The sequence below is a fragment of the Lasioglossum baleicum genome, chromosome 8 (genome assembly GCF_051020765.1).
Source record: "Lasioglossum baleicum chromosome 8, iyLasBale1, whole genome shotgun sequence".
Taxonomy (NCBI): domain Eukaryota; kingdom Metazoa; phylum Arthropoda; class Insecta; order Hymenoptera; family Halictidae; genus Lasioglossum; species Lasioglossum baleicum.
The window spans coordinates 6,039,833-6,064,314 of NC_134936.1; the positions used below are offsets into that span (position 1 = coordinate 6,039,833).

The 24,482-nt window shown below is 35.4% G+C and overlaps 1 protein-coding gene across 6 annotated transcripts in view; it reads right to left on the bottom strand.

Annotated features, from left to right (window-relative positions):
* Positions 1-24,482, bottom strand: part of LOC143211394 (uncharacterized) — a 347,400-nt gene that overhangs the window by 301,195 nt on the left and 21,723 nt on the right. For all 6 annotated transcript variants that reach the window (XM_076429033.1, XM_076429034.1, XM_076429035.1 and 3 more), the window contains one exon: positions 16,084-16,526. In XM_076429033.1, coding sequence (XP_076285148.1) covers positions 16,084-16,526 — 443 coding nt within the window. The remainder of the gene's footprint in view (positions 1-16,083; positions 16,527-24,482) is intronic.

A 24,482-nucleotide genomic window follows, 5' to 3' on the forward strand; every position in this document is an offset into this window, starting at 1 on the left:
CTTCCACTATTCCATTCCAGCACCGTGCGCAGACGGACACTCCACGGTCCCCATCGCGCACGTGCAACGTGTCTCCCATTCGTCCCACTCATTCCCCGTCATCAAAGAAGGGGTACATCATTTCACCGTGACTCCCCGCATATGGCATCACTGTACGCGAATTATAGTTTGAAAAACGTATTTTGTTCTGATGTCTGTGACTTGCGTGAAGAAAGTTATGCTCTCCACCGATCAGAAGCGATCACGAATCACTGTGAAAAATCATCGTGTTGGGAATGACCGTGATCGAATCACGAATGATCCAAAAGTGTCTATATAGTTCATTTCAAGCAACACGAATCAACCGATTTATTATAAAATTGATGCTAATAGTGCGATGGGAATTGCAAGCAGTTTAGCCTCACGTTTTATGTTAGGTACCTGTCCGATACACGTAAGTAATTAACGTTAGTAGTATGAATAAGTTCTGAACACAATTATGTGGGTAAATGAAGAGCGTAATCAATTATTATCAAGTAATCAAAAATGAAAATAACTTGCGACCTTACAACTAATTTGTAGTGATTAAATGTTAAATATAGATAAATATACATAGATTTATCTGTTCTACTGTTAATTTTAGTTCAAAATAACCTTGTTTTAAATAAAATGAATAGCCTTAATCGTGTTAAACGGTTTAAAACATTAATAAATAAATGAACTTTTTATTTGCCGTTCATAAATTACCAATAAATTCCAGTCGCTTTGATATTTTTATATTTATATATATTATATTATAGCTAACTCTACTTTATAGAAATAGACAATGTCAACAGTTTAAAGTTTTATCCTTCCCGTTTACAACCGTTTGGTATCGTGACAAACAAACGAATGATTGATTAAAGAATTCTACTCGGGCAATGGATCAAATTGTATCTTTTTTCCGTTATCTACATAAAAATAAAAGTTTACTTGTACGACTTCCAAGAATGAATTATGCAACGAACCATTTGTAGATACGAAATATAAATTCCACTGTATATGTTTGTAGCAATCAGAAGCTTTGAAGCTAGTACGCGCTGACACTTATGATGCATGTACAACAATGTTTACAGATTTGACAGTCTATCTTTTATTTTTCCGCTCATTGTACATTGATCAATGTCAGCGTTCAATGATTTACAAATGGAAGTCTACATCCTCCACGTCTGTTATTCGAAAACACATATCTTTTATACTTTGTAGCGTCATTTAAATATTCTCTCCCTACATACACATGTATAAATGTATGTTGGGAAGTTTTAAATTAAAAACCAACTTTTTTCTACATTTATCTGTTAATACCTCAGTGTTCTTCGACAAATTTTTTCTGTGAATCGTCATTTTATTATTTCCGAAGATAAAGCACCGAATAAATTTTCGAAAATAATTTATAATTTTTAACATTAACCGCGTACCACGACCGGTTTCACATTGTTTATTTTTTGATTATTGAAATAATTCAATCAATTTCTTTATTCGAGCACGTATTATTACAAAAATTGAGGGAAATTTAAATAAATTCAGTCTTGTAATTTTTATAAAAAAATATTTTGTACCCGGCACGGTTGTGTTTAATAGTTGTAACCATTTTCGATTAAGCAGGTCGTATAATCATTATCACCGTCAGGACAACAAAGCGCACATGTTTGCAATATTTATACAACAAACAGATGACTGAATTTGGCTGAAAATATTTTTGTTTACATTTTACAGTAGATTGCATTAACTATAATAAACAATAAGTTAATTTACATACAACATTCACCAAAATATAACTACTCTAGATTATTAAAATGTTTTCCACTCTAATTACTTTTTTATAGGTACGTTTATTAATCCATTTCTAAGGATCATAAAAAAAAACATATTTTTTAGACGTCATTTACTAAAGTAATTCTTCTAGCCTTACAGAGAAATTGAAGTCGTTTAGTCCATTCATAAAAAAGTTATTCTGATTTAAAGTGTGTGTGATCAGTAGACTGCGGATTTTATGCATTTATGACAAAAATGAGGAGGTGTAATTTAAAATAGCAAAAACATTAGGAAAATTTAAACATACTATTATATTATTTTCAACCTATTAAACATGATAGGGAAGAAAATACATTTCTATTTCACTCCAGTTTGTTGCAAGTTGCAATTCAGGTAAAAAATTTTATTTTGCATGAAGATCCGCAGTATAGTGATCAGTTTTGCTCCTAACTGTAGTTCCACTGCAAGGTAGTGACGAAATTAGTAGTAGAAAACATTATTGAGTCAGTTACTATTACTATAGTACTACTTATATATTTAAGTATTGTATGAGGTATTATAACAATTTCATATCCATAAAATTAAGAAAATCATCTAGAATGGAATTATTCTAGGTTGGAAGAAATGTTTAATTGTCGAGTTAAAATAGCACCGAGTGCGAAGGATTCAATTCAAGGATTCATTATCAATAGAGACTAACAATAAAAAATGGTAAAAAACAGCTATTACCGTTTTCTTTGCGATTCCGACAAATTGCAATTGTGACAACATTTCTTTTACACGTCATGTAGCAAACTTATCTTTTTAACTCGTTAACACTAATCGTACTAGCTACTAAATGTGACGGATACACATTATTTTATAAAAATGACAAGACTGATCTTATTTAGAATTTTCACCATTTTTATAATAATACGCGATTAAAAAAAGAAATTTATTGAATAATTTCTGATGGGAGCATCTGTATAATTGCAATAATTAAGAAATAAAAAATGTGAAATCGTGGTACGGTTAGTGTTAAAAGAACCCAAGTTGTCTGGTTCGATTTTGAAAAAATTACTTTATTGTAGAAAATGTCCGAAAATTAAATTCAGCCATGTTTTCTTACCAAATATTGCAAATATTCATAATCGATCGAATAGTATCGCGCACCTCTGTTATTACGTTCGTTGTCTGGAATATATCCAGATTTCTGAATTGCTTCGTTTGTGTACCCTGACTCGCCTCCTGTCTTCGCTTGCGTTTTAACATGTAAACATGTCCTAAAGGGAGGGCGATTACGCTGACAAATTGCGAATCAATTTACCTATCGCGGGGGCTCGCTTTACAAATCAGTCGCAACGCGCTAATTATTGGCGGATCCATTGCTTGCTGTGTCACATATTGAGGTCTATGGCACGTCGACCGTAATCGAGTTTCTATATCATGAAACCATGAACGCACACTGTTTACCAAAAATCTATTATAATAATAAATTAACATTAGGACACTACATTACATCAACATTAGCATTCCAAATTCTTAGGCTGTGGATTTTATGCATTTATAAAAAAAAACTCAATAGATGTAATTTCAAACAGCAAAAGCATTACTGTCATCCAGGTGCACGGTAGTGCACCAGCCAAGCTCCTCGCACTACCTCCTTTTACACGAAACAACTTATTGTTAGCCGTTTTTTAGAGGCTTATAACTCGACACTGGAGGCAGATGAAGAGATGTAATTTCGTACACTTGTTAAATGTGTTTCTCAATATTGACAAAACATTAATCTTCCAACATTAGTAGGTTCCGAGATGTAGGACCTCAAAAATCGTTTTTGTCACTGACTGACTGACTGACAGATCATCAAAACCTTTTGGGTACATACTTCCCATTGACCTACAAGCTTGAAATTTGGTACATAGGCCCACCATAACAAACACTCAAAGGAATAATTATCAAAGTTTGAAATTTTACACCTTAAAGGGCTTGTATTAAAAAAATAACATTACGAAATAGGTTATGTATGGAGAAAATGAAATATGCCGCTTTTCCCATAAGGAACCGTGTAAATTCCGGAAAGAATCATCTGCTCTCTTCAAACGTCCGTACAGCGCCATTCGAGGTAGTGGCAAAAAGCTCAAACTGTTAGATGACGATAAGGTAGAAAATGAAACTAAAATTATAACAAAAAAAATCTAGGTAAAGTTGGGTTCTAATTCGCCGGCAGAGTGTTAATCTTTGATACCTACTTGATAATTGATGAAATTTCAACAAAAATTGATGAAATCCCAACAAAAACATCATGTAAAAAGGAGCTAAGTTCCTATGGCTGTAAAAAGTTGTGAGATCAAACAAAATACGGGCAAGTTCGTTAGTTTAGAAATACCTCTTGCAGTACTGAAAAAAGCGTTTGCAAAAAATTAGTTTAAAAGAACGCTATTTAATTTTTAATGAATTACATGGAGGGCTAAATTAATCAAACTTGGCCGCTACCTAACGCCTTTTATTACCATTGGTTTAAAAAGTAACGGCCAAGTTAAAATAATTTAGCCCTCCATGTAACTCTTTAAAAATTAAATAGCGTTCTTTTAAACTAATTTTTACAAACGCTTTTTTCAGTATTGCGAGAGGTATTTCTAAACTAACGGACTTGGCCGTATTTTGTTTGATCTCACAACTTTTTACGGCCATAGGGACTTGGCTCCTGTTTACAGGATGTTTTTGTTGGGTTATTATTTTCACGAAACACCCTGTGCAATGAAATATCAAAATTTTAGTTCAATTACTGAATTTCTGGCGATTCAATGAACCCATGACATATAAATTAAATTAAATTTTATATGACCAAAGATTCCATTTATTAGTTATCTAATCAATCGGATAAACAATGAATTTTTTCGTATAAATTTGCCGTCAATATTAACCCTTTGCACTCGGAGCTATTTTAACACGTAAATTAAACATTTCTTCCGACCTAGAATAATTCCATTCCATAATATATGATTTTCTTCATTTTATGAATATGAAATTGATATAATACCTCGTACAATACTTAAATGTTTAGTAATTGGTTAAATCTCAACATATTTAATAATGTATACAATAGTTTGAATAATGGTACAGCAATTATTAGTGGTGACTTCTTTGAAGCTCCACGCGAGTGCTAAGGGTTAAACATGTTAAGAAAGAGATCAAATTGTTATTTTGTTTCTAATTTGTTTGAGAGATGAAAGAAAATTGTGAACCTCTCCTAACCGATAAAGAGATGTACAAGTTTATATAAAATTAATAGTTCACGAACTGGTAATTACGACATTCGAGCAATTTATAACAATTTCACTAACAATGTTTTGAAAAAGGGCAGTGGTAATAGAATTTAGAAACATAAGCAAAATTTTGAAAAATTTCATTTTCTCGATAATTTTCGTATTTTTTAAACTGTACTATATATTTTCATTATCAGGTTCTTAAACTGTAATGAAAAAGCAAATTCAATGGTGTAGCTTGGAGGTGCGACTATCGATTATCGATATCTTATCGATATCCTATTGGTACTTAACAATGTATTGATAGCATCGTTCAAATATCGTTAAGCCAAATTAAGACAGGCATAAATACGAGCTGAATATTTTCTCATCGATGTTCCTTGTTCTAGCTGGATTCTACAGTATTTTGAAATTAGCTTAAATTGAATTGATGTGATAAATAGACAGCGGATTTTATGGATTTATGACAAAAATGAGTAGATGCAAATTGAAACAGTAAAATTATTAAAAGAATTTAAAAATACTGTTCTATCATTTTCAACCTATTAAGCGACGGGACCTACAGTTTAAGGCGGTAGTATACCCTCGGATTGTAACTAGAAAGGGACTAGAATCTTACTAGATTTTGGGTCGAAACATGGCTCATTCTAAAGAGAAAGGTTCATCATAGTGCGCTCTGGTCATGATTTTAACGAGATTATGTTTATATCTAATAATATGAGGGCCCAAAGTAGAGAAAAAATCTAGAAAAAGATCCGCAGATTTCAATACATTTTTCTGTCTCTAAAAGACTTTTTTGACTTATATGATGACCAGAGCGCACTGTGATGATCCTTCCTCTTTAGAATGAGCCCTCACCCAGCCCAAAATCTGCTCAAATAAGGTGAAACAACCGAAGCGCGCAATGTTTCGACATGGCTTCGACCCTAAATCTAGTAAGATTCTAGTTATTTAGAAAGGAACTAGAATCTTACTAGATTTTGAGTCGAAACATGGGTTTCGTAGTTTTCACTTAGTGTCCTCATTTCAGCAAATTGTGGGCTGGGTGAGGGCTCATTCGAAAGAGGAAGGTTCACCGCATGGGGCTCTGGTCATCCCATCAGTCAAAAAGACTTTTGGAGACAGAAAAATACATTGAAATCTGCGAAATTTTTTCTCGATTTTTTCCTTACTTTGGACACTCATATTATTAGATATAAACATAATCTCGTTAACCTCATGACCAGAGCCCCCTGCGGTGAACCTTCCTCTTTAGAATGAGCCCTCACCCAGCCCAAAATTTGCTGAAATAAGGACACTAAGTGAAAACTACGAAACCCATGTTTCGACCCCTTTTTCTAGTAAGATTCTAGTTATTTTCTAGTTACAAATCGAGCCTATACTAGCCCCTTAAGGGGGTAGTATACCCTCGATTTGTAACTAGAAAATACCTAGAATATTACTAGAAAAATGGCTCGAAACATGGGTTTGCTGGTTTTCAGTTAGTGTCCTTATTTGAGCAAATTTTGGGCTGGGTGAGGGCTCATTCGAAAGAGGAAGGTTCACCGCAGGGGGCTCTGGTCATGAGGTTAACGAGAATATGTTTATATCTAATAATATTAGTGTCCAAAGTAGAGTAAAAATCTAGGAAAAAAACCAGCAGATTTCAATGCATTTTTCTGTCTCCAAAAGACTTTTTGACTGATGGGATGACCAGAGCCCCATGCGGTGAACCTTCCTCTTTCGAATGAGCCCTCACACAGCCCAAAATTTGCTCAAATAAGGACACTAACTGAAAACCAGCAAACCCATGTTTTCGACCCAAAATCTAGTAAGATCCTAGTAAATAGCAAATATCTAGCAAATAACTAGAATCTTACTAGAAAAATGGCTCGAAACATGGGTTTCCTGGTTTTCAGTTAGTGTCCTTATTTGAGCAAAGTTTGGGCTGGGTGAGGGCTCATTCGAAAGAGGAAGGTTCACCGCATGGGGCTCTGGTCATCCCATCAGTCAAAAAGTCTTTTGGAGACAGAAAAATGCATTGAAATCTGCTGGTTTTTTTTCCTAGATTTTTACTCTACTTTGGACACTAATATTATTAGATATAAACATATTCTCGTTAACCTCATGACCAGAGCCCCCTGCGGTGAACCTTCCTCTTTCGAATGAGCCCTCACCCAGCCCAAAATTTGCTCAAATAAGGACACTAACTGAAAACCAGGAAACCCATGTTTCGAGCCATTTTTCTAGTAATATTCTAGGTATTTTCTAGTTACAAATCGAGGATATACTACCTCCTTAAGGTGGGTTCCGAACCACCTACTAGGGGAACCCCCTAGTACATAGTGGGGATAAAAAAGTAACATCATCCGCATACCCGAAAGTCACATCAATCGCGGGAACACTGGTGCCTCTTTTACTTTCTCGTGTGATTCTTAGCAATTGCAATTTTTTCAAAATCTTTTTGCACGTCATTTGGTTAATCAATTCTTCTGATCGCCCAAAAAAGGCCAGATCGTTTGGTCCGATCATAAGAAAGTTATACTGCTTTAAAGAGCGTTAAAATACTTTCGTGGTTCACTGTAGCTCGAAAGAAACGTTTAATTTTCAAGTTAAAATAGTGCCGAGTGCAAAGGGTTAAACTTGTTTGCCTAAAATCGTGATTTTCTACTTACATCACTATCGTTTCGAATGAGCAACATATTAAACTTCGACCACAGTGTACGTTTATGAAAACCTGCTCCACAACGAAAGGATTAGAGAAACAAAAAGGAGGATTGCATTCCCCGCAGCAATGTTCAGATAAAAATATGCCAGCGTCGCAGGGTTTTTGCGCTTAGATACGCGTGACTTAATTAGCCGGTTAGTCGATAGACATTTATTTTTGCCCGTAGTCGCTCGCTTTTTATTACTACGCCGCCGGGAACGTCACGTGGAGAGAATGAGACAGACATCGTTGTAAATGATGGCTACACTCTCATTCCCATTGTGTCGAGCGAAAGCCGATCACACTTGTGACAGGTATTATCTTAGGAAAAGTGGGTGACGCCGCGTTGCTTCTACGACGCTGCAACAACGGCCTGAATAAATTGCATTTAGACTTCAACTCTCCCCTCCCGAGAATATGTTATTATTCTATCTTTGCGACTGGCGTTCGTACAACGACTTTAATAAAATAAATTCTGCTGAATATACAGCGAGTTCCACGAACTATGGTCGCCTATAATATCTTAGTTGTTTCAGACAACACTCAAAAATAAATATAATTTCGTGGCAGTTAAGGGTTAGGACACAGTGACATTTTGAAAAAAATCGAAAATTGTTTTGTCTTAAATACATAGTAGTTCCAAGTCTTGAGAACACAATGCAAATGGTTTTACATGGATCTCAGGCTTCAATATAAATTATTTCTCGAAGTACCGTTTCGAGAATGAGTTCGTATACCTGCGAGAAAAATTACATTCGTGAACTTTAAACGCGTTTTTCTCAGAGTTGTGTTTTTCAAAACGGTGTGCAAGATATCTCGAGTTCTACGTTAGCGATTGCATTAAAATTTTACGGTTATCTTTATTATAATATCTATTACACATTGACGATCGACTATTTTCAAATGCAAGCGAGTTATTCGGGTGACCTGTTTTAAATGCCTTATTATTTTCGACTTATTTTTTTCGTTTACATCACTTGCTTCATTACACAGATTGCATGACATTCCCTATTGCACTTGTTCCACTTGTCCATTTCTTATTTCCGTTATTCTCGCAACAAAATTGGCAAGAATACGAAACGCCTCTCGCAAGTCTAATAAACAGCCTAATTGTTGCACATGAAAATGCACAAGTTATCGCTGCTTTTCCTCTGTTTATGTACCTCTGGATACCCATAAAAATGGCTGTTCCAGTGGCGTATTTATATCTATAGTCTACGCATCGACGCTCCAATAACCCGTAAGTATGCGCGATAATTTATCCGAGGAGCACAATTTTTTATCGATCGTTCGCACGGAACCTTGAAACGACGCGTTGCAACGTTGTCATTAAAGCTGCCGCGCGACACTCTCGCCAAACACAAATAAAGCAAACCGATGAACGCGTTATCGGACACTTAATCGTTTACCTTTTCCCCTGTACACTCCGAGACAAAATGATAGAGCACACATTAAAATTAACACGTTAATACCGTATTTTAACGAGTCACACTCGCCATGAAGATTTGTAACAAAGTCTAGCAAATATGAATGTTACGCCTTTCTTCTTAAATGAAATGAAATTTGATTCGTTCGGAATCAATAAACTGCGGATGTTTATGCAATTTTTAATTTTTGCTGGCAAATTTCAAGAGAAAACGAGAACAACTAAAATCTTATTTTCAATGGCAGTAACCTTTCTAGATCTGAAATACATCAAAATCGTATTAAATTCGGTGGAATTTATTATTTCTTAAGCGTTCAAATAAATGTAGCCGTACAAGAAATATAAATTGTCTTTTCTCTTCTACGAAATTTTTGGGGATAAAGACGTTTTAATTCATTGTAACTGTAAAGAAAATGACACGGCAATCGTTTCACTGTTTTAAATTGCACCTACTTGTTCTTGTCATAAATGCATAAAATCCCGAATCTTATTATACTTATATGTACCATTTTAAGCCACAAGGTCCTATCTCCAATTTTTACTTTAATATTTAATTTTACTTTCTATTTTAATTTTAAATATAATTTCTTTCAATATTAATCAAGGTAATTGTTATGTAATGTTTTTATATGAGCGGAGAAGTGAACATATATACGTTTTGTAGGTCCACATTGTATGTATACATTCTGCAAATTCCATCGAAATTGATTAATTGGTTTCCGAGTTATAAACGATTAAAAATGGAGAAGATTGCAGTTTTTTTTATAATTCTTTAGCCTATTTTTTCTCACAATTTGTAATCGTTTATAATTCATAAACCAATTTACCAATTTCTATAAAATGTTCAGCTTGTATAGAACTTATACGAATCTACAAAATACACTTTCTAAATTTTCGTTACAAGCCCAAATAAAGAAGTTGGAAAAAGCAACATTGACCATGTTTTTATTGTAATTCATTTCAAAAATTTTCGTCACATCTCATTTAGTAGACTCATTCATCTAGCTTGGTCAAAAGATCGAAGTCGTTGGGTCCATTTATGAAAAAGTTCTTCTGATTTCAAGTGTGTCATCAATTCTGAGTAGACTGCGGATCTTTATGCAGAATAAAAATGTCTTACATTGATTGTGGGATGCAGGAATAACATAATAATTGATTTCATCCCTTAACAACTTTGTTACATTAAAACGTTACAACGTTCTTGAATTTTTTAAAGCCTTTACTGTTTTATATTTCACCCGACTAATTTCTTCATAAATTCATAGAGATCCGCAGTCTAATTATGAGACTGACTGTATACAGTCGTGCACAAAAGTGTTGGAATTCCTTTGATAAATGGGGGATTTTTAAAAAACTGGACCAAATGAGTTGCGTTTTTTGGAGATGTTGGAAGGATTAGTCTACTATGGTAGGTAATTTAAAAATTTAAAGGTCCCGATTTTAAAGCTTTTTGTTATCTTTTTGTCCCGGAGTGTAGCTCTGCCGCTTGTAACTCAGCGGCAGCTTGTCGGTGACAAATACATTAGGAACTTTCCACGTTCCGCTTTAAGAACCTATCGAAGTTGTGCGTTTTGCGTCCCTGCCCTCTGTTAAGTGGTTAATTTTCCTCTCTGCTGCTACGGAATATTGATGCCGTGGAATCACGACACCATAAAGAATGAGTTGTTCCACCGTGATAATAAATCTCCTTATTTTCCGCGAATATTGTCGCCGTTATCCGAAAATGCCAGTAAACGTTCGTCGCGACTCGTGATTAACGGAAACGCGATTCTGTAAGTCCGTTTGGTGGGATCGATCGATGGCGTCCCCAGCATCAACGATAAATAAAAAGAGAAAAGTGTGTCACAGCGTGGTCGTAACAATTACTTTCGTACAGGGTTATACTAAAATTACACACTGAAATTTTGAATAAATTTTCATTTTGATCGAAACCGCGGAGAAAGTACTACTGGTTGTTTTTTATAACTTTTTGTAATTATGATCTCATCGTAATTATGTAATACTAGCTTCTGCCCGCGGCTTCGCTCGCACAGAAAACCGTTTAATGCCCTCGGAAATTGATATTGTTTCTCCATATAAAACCTTTTAACCCCCCATTCACCCCTATAGAGTTTTAATTTTATGTCATGCCGCAATCTTAGATTTCAAAACCACTTTTCACCCCCTTAGGGGTTCAATTTTTTAAAATGCCGAAATAGGTGTTTGATTAATTATATCAAAGAGCATTAAGACCAAGTATGAAGTAAATCCGACCACGAACAAAATATTCCTCATACAAACGTTGCAACCCCTTTTCACCCCCTTAGGGGTTGAATTTTTTAAAATGCCGAAATAGGTGTTTGATTAATTATATCAAAGAGCATTAAGACGAAGTACGAAGTAAATCCGACCAGGAACAAAATATTCCTCATACAAACGTTGCAACCCCTTTTCACCCCCTTGGGGGTTCAATTTTTTAAAATGCCGAAACAGGTGTTTGATTAATTATATCAAAGAGCATTAAGACCAAGTATGAAGTAAATCCGACCACGAACAAAATATTCCTCATACAAACGTTGCAACCACTTTTCACCCCCTTAAGGGTTGAATTTTTAAAATGCCGAAATAGGTGTTTGATTAATTATATCAAAGAGCATTAAGACGAAGTACGAAGTAAATCCGACCACGAACAAAATATTCCTCATACGAATGTTGCAACCCCTTTTCACCCCCATAGGGGTTGAATTTTTAAAATGCCGAAATAGGTGTTTGATTAATTATATCAAAGAGCATTAAGACGAAGTACGAAGTAAATCCGACCAGGAACAAAATATTCCTCATACAAACGTTGCAACCCCTTTTCACCCCCTTAGGGGTTGAATTTTTAAAATGCCGAAATAGGTGTTTGATTAATTATATCAAAGAGCATTAAGACGAAGTATGAAGTAAATCCGACCACGAACAAAATATTCCTCATACAAACGTTGCAACCCCTTTTCACCCCCTTAGGGGTTGAATTTTTTAAAATGCCGAAACAGGTGTTTGATTAATTATATCAAAGAGCATTAAGACGAAGTACGAAGTAAATCCGACCAGGAACAAAATATTCCTCATACAAACGTTGCAACCCCTTTTCACCCCCTTGGGGGTTCAATTTTTTAAAATGCCGAAACAGGTGTTTGATTAATTATATCAAAGAGCATTAAGACGAAGTACGAAGTAAATCCGACCAGGAACAAAATATTCCTCATACAAACGTTGCAACCACTTTTCACCCCCTTAAGGGTTGAATTTTTAAAATGCCGAAATAGGTGTTTGATTAATTATATCAAAGAGCATTAAGACGAAGTACGAAGTAAATCCGACCACGAACAAAATATTCCTCATACGAATGTTGCAACCCCTTTTCACCCCCCTAGGGGTTGAATTTTTAAAATGCCGAAATAGGTGTTTGATTAATTATATCAAAGAGCATTAAGACGAAGTACGAAGTAAATCCGACCAGGAACAAAATATTCCTCATACAAACGTTGCAACCCCTTTTCACCCCCTTAGGGGTTGAATTTTTAAAATGCCGAAATAGGTGTTTGATTAATTATATCAAAGAGCATTAAGACGAAGTATGAAGTAAATCCGACCAGGAACAAAATATTCCTCATACAAACGTTGCAACCCCTTTTCACCCCCTTGGGGGTTCAATTTTTTAAAATGCCGAAACAGGTGTTTGATTAATTATATCAAAGAGCATTAAGACGAAGTACGAAGTAAATCCGACCACGAACAAAATATCCCTCATACAAACGTTGCAACCCCTTTCCACGCCCTTGGGGTTTGAATTTCGAAATATCCTTTCTTATCCCTTGTATAGATCATAAGGGAAACCTCTGTGCAAAATTTCAGCTTTCTAAGTCCAAGGATTTAGCCTGGGCGTTGATAGGTGAGTCAGGACTTCGCTTTTATATATATATAGATTATTCTTGAATACTGTTTCTTGCATTCCATTATCGAGTTTTCAAAGTTAATAAATTCTTCGAGAACATCTTTTTACAAATTCTTGAACAGAAAAACAGTTTTCCTCCAAAGAAAAAGTTCGAGGAAAAGTGAAAGTCTGTAGATTAAAATTAAAAGTCGAAGAATTATGGGGCGTGATACTTTTCAGTTTTATGTTTCAGATGGTTAAGCTTCTGCATCACTGATTGCGATGCATAAGCTCATAACTGAGCCTCTAATATCCAAACTACAGCGTACATTCATAAATACTATACAGTGGAACCTTGATTATCCGAACCTCTGAAGTCTGTAGTATTTACCTGAACATGCTTCAAAATAGCTCGATTTACGACAATCTGTAAACAACACTATTTGTTGTATGAATAAACATTAAATCTATCGGGTTAGCAAGAAAGTAATTTCGGCATTTTGAAGTGAAATAAGGGAAAATTTGGAGTTTTTTATGAGCGCGGAATTATGAAGCTACCAGAAAGATAGCAGAAGATCATCGAACAAAATGGAAAATATCTTACTGATTAAAGTTCATCGTTTGAATAGAACCATTGAGTTTTATTGCACCTTAGAATACCGGAATTATTTTCTTATCAACCCAATAGGATTGCAATTAAGTTATTATTTTACATATTATACGCACTCTTTTCCTGTTTAGTTTGGATAATTATCCGATACGAATATAATCAAGGTCCTACCGTACTTGATTTTGTTCAATTTCTTTTCTGGAAGATTTACTCCAAAATACACAATTAATTATTATTGAAATAATTTATTTACTAAAAAATAGATAAAGGCTCGATATTTATATAAATTTTGTCAGCAGAAACACCTTTATTTTATAATAATTATTAAATAGAGAACAATTATTATTATCATTATGGTTCGAAATAGTGCCGTAGTTTGCAGAAAGGAGATTTAGTATGCGGGATAAATTCACTGCACTCGTTGCCTTAAGGAGCAGTAGCAGCATTTCAATCTGTTTTCACTGTACTAATAGCTGTGGGCTTTTGTAACTTTGCACATTTATTTAGAGAGTCGAGATGAAAAAACCTAAGGTTATGTTTTGTTCCACTTAAACTCCCCTACCAACCCTTGAAATATTTCAATGTATATCTGGGACATCCTGTACATTTATCTCAAGATCTATGCAAATGTTTGTACCACTGAGCAAAGCATTTTGTACACGACTTTACATGATATCACTGCTACTGCGTTATGAATTTTCCAGGGCTGACGAAACTTTCTTTTCATTTCTTTTTTTGGATTAACGTTGAATTTAATAAAAAGCACAGCACTACCTAAGTCGTCCGTGTTGATATTACATCACTGGCATTAATAGCCCAGTATCACATTATAGCTCAAAATCACACAAACACGATATAATTTCAACTGCATTTAGTGGCTTAATTGATGGTATGGAGTAACTAAGTTATGCTTCACATATACAATAAATACGGGCCAAATTGTATCTTGTTGGATGTCATTTTAGTCAGAAAAATGCCGCAAATAAGTTGGTGAAAGTCCCAGAACAAAATAATGTAAAATAAAGAAGTTTTGTAATTGGACTAGTAGTGGTTGACACCGATACGCTTCGGCCGTGCGATCCATGTTTACATGCTGTCCTTTTTAGTCCAGTCAATGAATGCTCATAAGGGGGATGTAGAGGGAAATGGAAGGAACACAATTTTTAACTTTGGGACTTTGTTTGGACTAGTTAGGAGGTAAACATACTAAAAGTCCCTACTCCTAGGAGGTGAGCGGAGTGCAGGTAGGCACGTAGAAGGTCCCCTTTTTCGGTTTTCCGCTTATATCTCGGAAACTATGTGTCCTAGCGATAAGACCATTCAATGCAAAAATAAAGCTGATAAAATGTGTCACAAAATTGCATGGATTCAGTTTTTCGCTATCTCGCATAGTTTCCAAGATATCCGCGCTCAAAGTTCACTAATTGTGAAAACGAAGAGTCTTATTTGAATAGTTAACTCTTCAGCACGATTAGTGAACTTTGAGCGCGGATATCTCGGAAACAATGAGTCCTAGCGATAAGATCATTCTATACAAAATTAAGGCTGACAAAATGTGCCACAAAATTGATTGGATTCAGTTTATCGCTATCTCGTATTGTTTCCGAGATATCCGCGTTCAAGGTTCACAAATTGTGAAAACGATGAGCCTTATTTGACTAACTAACTCTTCAGCACGCATAGTGAACTTTGAGCGCGGATATCTCGGAAACAATGCGTCCTAGCGATAAGATCATTCTATACAAAATGAAAGCTGACAAAATGTGCCACAAAATTGATTGGATTCAGTTTTTCGGTATCTCGTATTGTTTCCGAGATATGCACGCTCAAAGTTCACTAATTGTGCTGAAAAGTTAGCTAGTCAAATAAGGTTCTTCTTTTTCACAATTAGTGAAGTTTGAGCGCGGATATCTCGGAAACTATGCGTAATAGCGAAAAATTGAATGGAATCAATCTTATGGCACATTTTACCAGCTTTAATTTTGTATAGAATGGTCTTATCGCTAGGACGCATAGTTTCCGAGATATAAGTGGGAAACCGAAAAAGGGAACCTTCTACGTGCCCCCCTGCACCTCGCTCACCACCTAGGAGTGGGGACTTTTAGTATGTTTACCTCCTAACTAGTCCAAACAAAGATCCAAAGCTAAAAATTGTGTTCCTTCCATTTCCCTCTACAACTTTTCGTTGACTGGACTATTTCTACTTTCGGCTTCGTTTGTACTCTCGGCGCGGTTGTCGCACATGACAAACGTTCGAGTCCGGTTTCGTGCAACGAGCGAGGTTCTACCGTACTTCGTGGCGAGCCACGGGATCGCCGACCTCCGAACAAAGGCGATGCTTTCAATCTCGTAGAGGCATAGTCTGACGGTTCGTTCATCTTTCCCCGTGAATGGCCATCGAAATCGCGGCGCTTCCCACGGAACCCTAAAATTAGAACTCACCTTTTCGGATCGGGCACGGTGCAGAAAGATCTGGGTCGGCGCCGGATGTAGGAACTCTTGATCCAGTCGGCTTCATCCTCAAAGTCGTAACGGTAGAGACCCCTCGGATAGGTTGGGTGAGGCTGGCGGTACATGATCTGGTATGGTCGCCGAGGGTAGGGAGCGTCGCAGAGGTTCTCGTCGCTGGGGACGCTTCTGACGCAGGCGGATAGGATCGAGGTGCGGGCGGAGCTGCACGGCGACGGGCCTTTCGTCGACAGGCAACCGAAGAAGCCGCCCTCCGATTTCTCGACAGCGTCCAATTGCCGGCTAGTTATGCAGTACTGCTCTTTGATGTCCTCGCGGGAGTAGAGCGGTGTCGCGCGCCGATCCCAGTCGATGCTAATGTTGCCACCGGATGCGCCGAAACCGCCATGCACATCCACCTGGGTCGAGACGTCCACCTGTCATGTACACGAGGTTTAGTCTAATTAGTGGAAAATCGATGGAGGACACGTCGCCGGTTGATTGATGGCGCACCGGCCATTGTAAAACTAATTTCGCGATGGACTGGCCGTTCGTTCGTTCGTTCGTTCATTCGTGGGACTCTGCTGCGAGGGTATTCTTGGCTAACCGAGTGGAAGCGTTACCGAGCAATGCGAATGAAACTGTCACCGCTGATAATCATTATGCGCGCTGATATTAACACTAGGCCGACTGGCCAAAGGATTTCGCGAGCTCGCTTCACACGAGATAGAGTAGCGCTCAATTAAATTTCCTGCAGGGTAGCGTTCCTCTTTCAGAAATTGACTTAAGGGCGTAGACTCGTTTTTCCAGGATTGCAAGGGTGCGGAATGCGCGTTTTCATTTCTCGATAATACAAAGGTGGGGTTTTCAGCAGCCAGAAACGCTAGACACAAAGTCGATCTAGGCCGCGATCGCCGTCAAAAGTACTATTTTTTCGTTTACCAGGCATAATTTGCATTATTCGGAAGCCTACAGCTGCGCATGTAGCTATTATTACATATTGGGTTAGCAAGGAAGTAATTTCGGTATTTTAAGGTGAAATATAAGCGAAGTTCTTTAGTCAAACGATTTAATCAATCAAATATTTTCTTATTTATTCTTTTTTGCAAAAGAATAATAATATCAATAATATTAAAAAGGGAAAATATCTTATTCGCTAACCCCTTTACCTACGATTTATTCTAAGGTTTTAGTGATTAGAACTTTCTTTGTAGTTCGTAATTTCCTAAAAAAGGAGAAAATTTATATCTGTCATGTGCCTATACATATGTCCTCCGATAACTATACAGTTAGGAGCAGAACTGATCACACACACTTTAAATCAGAATAACTTTTTTATGAATGGACCAAACAATTTCAATTTCTCTGTAAGGCTAGATGAATTAATTTAGTAAATGACGTCTAAAAGATATAAATTTGTTGCATATAAAAATTTGTTTTTTACGACTTTTGTTGCTGGGCCAATAACGAAAATTTACAAGATGTGTTTAGTCAACTATAAATTATATACGCTTCGAAAATTTCATTGAAATTGGTTAATTGGTTTACGTGTTATAAACGATCAAAAGTGGTAAAAATTGCACTTTATCAAGATTTTTGGCCTTTTTACCCCTTGTGATCGATTATAACTCGGAAACCAATTAACTAATTTCAATGAAATTTTAGGAGCGTATATAATTTCGACAAGTTGATCAAACACACCTTTTAAATTTTCGTTATTGGCTCAGCGAAAAAAGTCATAAAAATCAATTTTTACTATTGTTTTTCACAATTCCGACCAAATGCACTTTTTCAACATAATTTGTTAGACACCATTTACTAAATTAATTCATCTAGCCTTACAGAGAAATCCAAGTCGTTTGATCCATTTATAAAAAAGTAATTCTGATTTAAAGTGTGTGTGATCAGTTTTGCTCTTAACTGTACACAAATGAGAACCCCTAATACTCTTTCAAAATCATTACAAGAAGAAATAGCATTCAATTTAGTTTCTATTTCTTGCAATCTACGAAGATAATTTTTATTTTGCATAAAGATCAGCAGTCTACTAATAACAATTGGATAGCAAATTGTTTGCATTTATTGTTTATTTTATATACTGTATAATTTCAGCTGCGAATTGGATGACTGGAAATTATCTGTTGAGTGTTAAACAGTATCTAATTTATTAATTTGTTTATTTTTATTAATAATGGTCTTCAATATTATTTATTTTAATGTTACGTAATCAGCATATCGCTTTGTTCTTTAGGAACGATAGTAATCATCAAACTGCGGATATTTATGCAAGTTTCAATTTTTGTAGACAACTTTTAAGAAAGTGGTACCGAATCAAATTCTATTTTCATTGGTAATTCTGTTGAATTTAATACTCCAGCATTTTTTGAATATTTTTATAAACCATATAAATGCATAAAATTCACAGTTTAGTAATCATTTTATGCGTGACTGTACGGCAATGTTACTGTACTATTTTTAGCAAAAGAATTTATAATTTATCTTCCGTTTATCGATTTCTAGCGTAGCGTTAATTTTACATCCAGGTGCAGATTAAGGTGGAAAATGAAGGGACGGATGAAGGCTAAAAATAAATTGTTAAATAAAACGTAGGTACTGTAGCAATATTTTAGTTTGAATATTCAATTACGCGACCTCGTCATTACCGTTTGTAATATAAATGCATTTGATTCTACTGATGAGTCTACCGAAGGCGAGTGAACAAAGGAAGAGAAATTTAAAGAGGAAAGATCACCGAGTAAAAAGAAACATTCTTTTTTTGTTTCGTGAAACAAATAAAAATTTCGTTTAAAAGATCATCCTTTTGGAAATGTGTATTAATCGTGCACGCATCCGGTAATAAACGAAATACGCGTGTCAGGCATTTAAGTAAACAAATGAAAACAACAACCGCGCGAACGTGGTTGTTAAAACGGCCCGACCCTCTTGTAAACCACAATAGGTTCTTCGCGTAAAATAAATGCACGTCAGTGACAAAAAAAACACAGCCAATTATTTGAAATATAGTAGTTCGTCCCATTTTTCGTCAAGCTTATATTTCACGTTTCCACCGGAATGTCTACCGCAATGATTCATTTTTCAAAACCTGTCAATTCTTAATTGCTCGACGAAAAAAGATAGAGGAGAACATTTTATTTATTTAATTTCTATTAAAGTTGTGGGCGCAGTATCGGTTTCTATCGCTATCCGTCCAAACAAATCGATCACGATGTATCGAACGGAAATGCAATACATTTAACCTAACCCCTCCGAATATTGCTGCATGACGCTCACTAGTTAAAAAGTGCAACTGCGTGTTTCAAATAGTTTGCAGATTCCATTTCTGCGCGGTTGTAACACGCGGATTATTTCGACTATATCGAAAGTGATTCGATAAGCGCTTTTCCTTTTCCGTGTTTCCGGTTCGATTATCAAATCACCGCGTTATTTGAGATCAGCAATTGTCCTTAGTAGACAGTGGATTTTATGCATTTTGTGTGACAAAGACGAGTATTATTGAATGAAATTAAAAATACTGTTATATAATTTTCAACCCATTAAGCATATTACGAAAGAAAATAGATTTCTATTTCACCCCAGCTTCTTGCAATTTAAGTGGCAAATTTTTATCTTTCATAAACATCCGCTGTCTAGCAGTGTTGGGTAAATTTTAATTTAAATAATAAATAATACATAATAAAGAAACGCGTGATTTTAATTGCAAATAATAACTAAACTTTTTATCTAAATAAAAGTAATTTAAATAATTCCAAAAGTGATCTATTTATTATTTCTTATTTGCAAATAAAAGATTATTTATTATTTGGATTGAGGTGGAAATCATATAAATAGTTTTTGGTCTTCTCTCATTTCTTGTATATTTTGTATATGTATACAATGAACACGTGCGCGTTTTTACCTATTAAACCCTATTAAGACCTATTAAAAAATAAAATTACAATTTAATTTCTTATTTGTCGATACAAATAATAATTAAAATTGAATTTTAACTAACAATTAACTTTATTATTTTAAATAATTAATTTAGACTTGCTCAAATAATAAATAATTATTTTTGCTTTTTATTTGAATATCCAAATAACAAATGACTTGTTATTTAAATTTTTATTTAAATATTGGCCGACACTGCTCTTGCCGTATTTTAACGAGTCACCCTCGTCGTGAAGATTTTAACCAAAGCCTAATAAATATGAATGTTACGCCTTTCTTTTTAAATGGAATAATATTAGATTCGTTTGTAATCAATAGTTAAGCATTAAAATAAATGTAGCCATACAAAAAATATAAATTTTCTTTTCTCTTCTACGAGATTGTTGGGGATAAAGACATTTTAATCGCTGTTACTGTAAAGAAAATGATACGGCAAGGGGTTAATGGGCTGCAGACCAAAAATAATAAAATAATTTAAATTAACAACTTCAGAAAAATTATTTTATACAAAAATTTTGGTACTTGAGTTAATTTAGGTAAATTGGGTCGGCTCGTAAACAGTGTTGGCCCAGGGCCCGAAAATTAAAGGTTCACTGTTGGGCAAAGGTAAACTTGCACAATTAAATATCGGTGTGTCGCGAATGTTCGCTTTATGTGTTCGAAGAGAAGTTACCAAGGAGAAATACGACGTCGGAGAATATAGCCTAGCGTGGCATGGAAAAGGTTTTAGCCGTCGATAAAATGAGTTTTCTCGATAGATGTCGATATCCGCTTGTGGACGATCGAAGAAAATTTGTTCCCGGGCGAATGTTTCTTTGTTCAAATATCATAAAAGTTCCATTATTGTGGAATGGATAGAAGTTGGTTACATTTACAGGTGCGGGTGTACGCGTTCATGCATATACACACGGACGCACACGTATATCGGGTTCCCATCAATCGGCAGTGGTAGAACTTTTATGACATCGGATCAGCAAAAGGTCCGTATCCATCAAATATTCACGCATCGAGGATTATCGTGCACGTTAATGGATTTCATGAGGAGATATTGAATGTCTAGCTAAAAATTATGACGGGAATAAAACGCGCCGAAACCTGCCTGGGGTACTTAAAAACCGAAACACGGTATCATTTCCTTTTTCGAGCGACGGCGCTAGAAAAAGTCTATTATTGCTTAATGAATACACTGTATGATTGATGGTACTTTAATCCCATTTAAGGAGTTATAGCCCAGTCAACGAAAAGTTGTAGAGGGAAATGGTAGGAACGCAATTTTTAACTTTGGGTTTTTGTTTGGACTAGTTAGGAGGTAAACATACTAAAAGTCCCCACTCCTAGGAGGTGAGCGGAGCGCAGGGAGGCACGTAGAAGGTCCCATTTTTCGTTATTCCGCTTATATCTCGGAAAATATGCGTCCTAGCGATAAGACCATTCTATACAAAATTAAAGCTGACAAAATGTGCCATGAGAATTATTCCATTCAGTTTTTCGCTATCTCGCGTAGTCTCAAAGATATCCGCCCTCAAAGTTCACTAATTGTGCTGAAGAGTTAGCTAGTCAAATAAGGCAAAAAACGTGAGGCAAAAGTTTGTTTTTCACAATTAGTGAACTTTCAGCGCTGATATCTCGGAAACTATGCGAGATAGCGAAAAACTGAATAAAATCAATCCTATGGCACATTTTGTCAGCTTTAATTTTGTATGGAATGATCTTATCGCTAGGAACCGTAGTTTCCGAGATATAAGCGGAAAACCGATAAAGGGGACCTTCTACGTGCCCCCCTGCACCCCGCTCACCTCCTAAGAGTAGGGACTTTTAGTTTGTTTACCTCCTAACTAGTCCAAACAAAGTGCCAAAGTTAAAAATTGTGTTCCTCGTCCATTTCCCTCTACACCTCCCTTATGAGCGTTCATTGCCTGGACTATTAGGACACAGTGATATTTTGAAAAAAATGGAAGACTGTTTTTTTGTATTAAATAGTAGTTCCAAGCAGCTTAGCAGGGACCAAAAATTACAGTTATTCTAAAATTTTCTACGATAAAAATCACTTAATAAAATGTTGATTATTATTGAAATATAAGATAATGTACACAAAAAATATCGAAAAAAATTCTAAGAACAAAATGATTTAAAAATATCGATTTTTATATTTTTTGGTTACAAATAACAGTTATTAGTGTCCAAAAAATAGGATCCTCGTCGATAAATATCTTGATAATTCTTCGTGTATTCTGCAATGATCGTTAGAATATATAATACGAAATGTGATAAATGTGATAAATGAAGTTATAAACTTCTCGCAGCGGATCGGAACGAATGATTTGTTTGTTTCCAATTAGTTTTGTTGATCCTGTTAGATTTCAATCTATTTCCAAATGCTGGGAGAACCAGGACGTTAATGGGAAGCAGGTGGGGCACAACTTCTACACCGAGGGTGCTCTACATGCATATGAGGTGCGATGTGAGGTGCATACATGCGAAACGCTGCCTCAATTTAGAGCAAGGAATCTATTACGCTGATCGAAAAGTTTCGTTGCTAGAATTTGTGAATGCTATTATAAACTAATTCAGTGTTTTCTAAAAATCGTAGACGGTTCAAGTATGCAAATACTCGTTGAACATTTTGTAGAATATCATTGCTGAAATCAAAGTTTCTGCTTAAAAAAAGTAGAAACTTTAACAACGATCTGTTATATACTTTTTTTATGCGGACACATATCGGATATTTTAAAGATACATTTTGTAGACCTGCGTCAATTATACATACATATTTCGCGAATTTCAATGGAAGTTTCCAAGTACCAATTTCTTCAGCACTTTGTCTTCACTTAAAAAGTCATGCGACCCTGTTAAACATCGCTTCGACTAGCATCTGGCAACAGACTCGCATTTTTCCTCAAACTTTCAACTGCTGCCCTTAAATTTTAACTTCAACCCTTAGATTCTCGAGTTTCCACTACATTTCCTTTATTTTTGTCTTGTATCTTCCTTTGAAACGACGACACATTATCCAGGAAATACTCGGCGTTCAATTCAGTTTGCTAGAGATCACAAATTGAAGTAGCACTTCGTTCGCTTATTTTCGTTACTCGCGTTGGTAAGTTTAGGTGAGTACGAATCTCCATGTTTCACGTTCAATTATCATCTTAATACAACCAGCGGTTTTCAGACAAAATAGCATGTCATTATTTGCAATAGCATTGGATCCTTAATCAGAGTAGAAGAGAAGAAAAGAAAATTATTGTTCATTAAGTCAAGAAACAACACTCATGAAAAGTAAACGTTAACGACAATTAATTTAAATGTATGATATTAGTAGACAGCGGATTTTTATGCAAAATAAAAATTTTTTACCTGGATTGTAACAAACTGGAGTGAAACAGGAATTGATAATATTATGTTGGCAATTAAATTCGCGATCTTTTGTTTCGTAATTCTTTTGTTGTATCATTATAAGCTCATTCAGTGACCATTCCTTTTGAACTGTATATCATTGGAAAGCTCAGAATTTTGCGATTAATTTTATATAAAATACACGTGCTTAAAAAATATATATAAATTGCTTTGTTTGAGAAAATGTGGAGGTCGCGAACTTAGTTGCCAACCTAATAATACAATAGTATTTTTAAATTTTATTTATTTTTAAATTAAATGTATAAAACCCGCTGTCTATATATAGATATTAATTAATTATTAAGTATAATTTCACTGTCCAACAGCAAAAAAGTATTTCGATTCCCACTATGCGATTCTTATACAGTTTTCTGCGCTGATTCCGAATCTGTTTTTCATTTTTTTCCTATACGTCCAGTTTTTGAGAAAATGGAGTTTTAAAAAAAGACATATTTTTCAACTTTAAACAAATATTGTGATGTTATTATAAAAGATATTGAATTGTTCTTTACAGCAAAAGATTCTGTAGACCAGGCGTGGGCAATTTTACCTCAATTGAGGACCACCAGCATCCGTCGTTACTAAATATGTACGAAGGACGCGTTTCGCTTGTCGCAAGCAGTGCGCAGGTCTCGTGCATCGGAGCCACGAGGAGCGCCACCGAATGGAAGCTTGGTGGGGGAAGCAGGAGTTTGACGGGCTCCACCCGTGCTATTGTGCTTTCTGGATCGAAAAAAACGTCGACCATGCAAACTTCAAAGGGGGGTTTCTCAAGATAAAAGTCTGCTCTTTCGCGTGGTATAGTTCAATTTTTCGCTGGACCCTTATTTTTTGAGATAAATTCGAAAATATCCGCAAAAATTGGTACGGAAGTGGTGTCTCTCCGTCTTTCATCATTGTTTAAACATGTTTAAACAATCATAATGTATTAATATTGGATATCACTGTATTCGGGAAAGTCTACAGAATCTTTTGCTGTAAAGAACAATTCAATATCTTTTATAATAACATCACAATATTTGTTTAAATTTGAAAAATATGTCTTTTTTTTA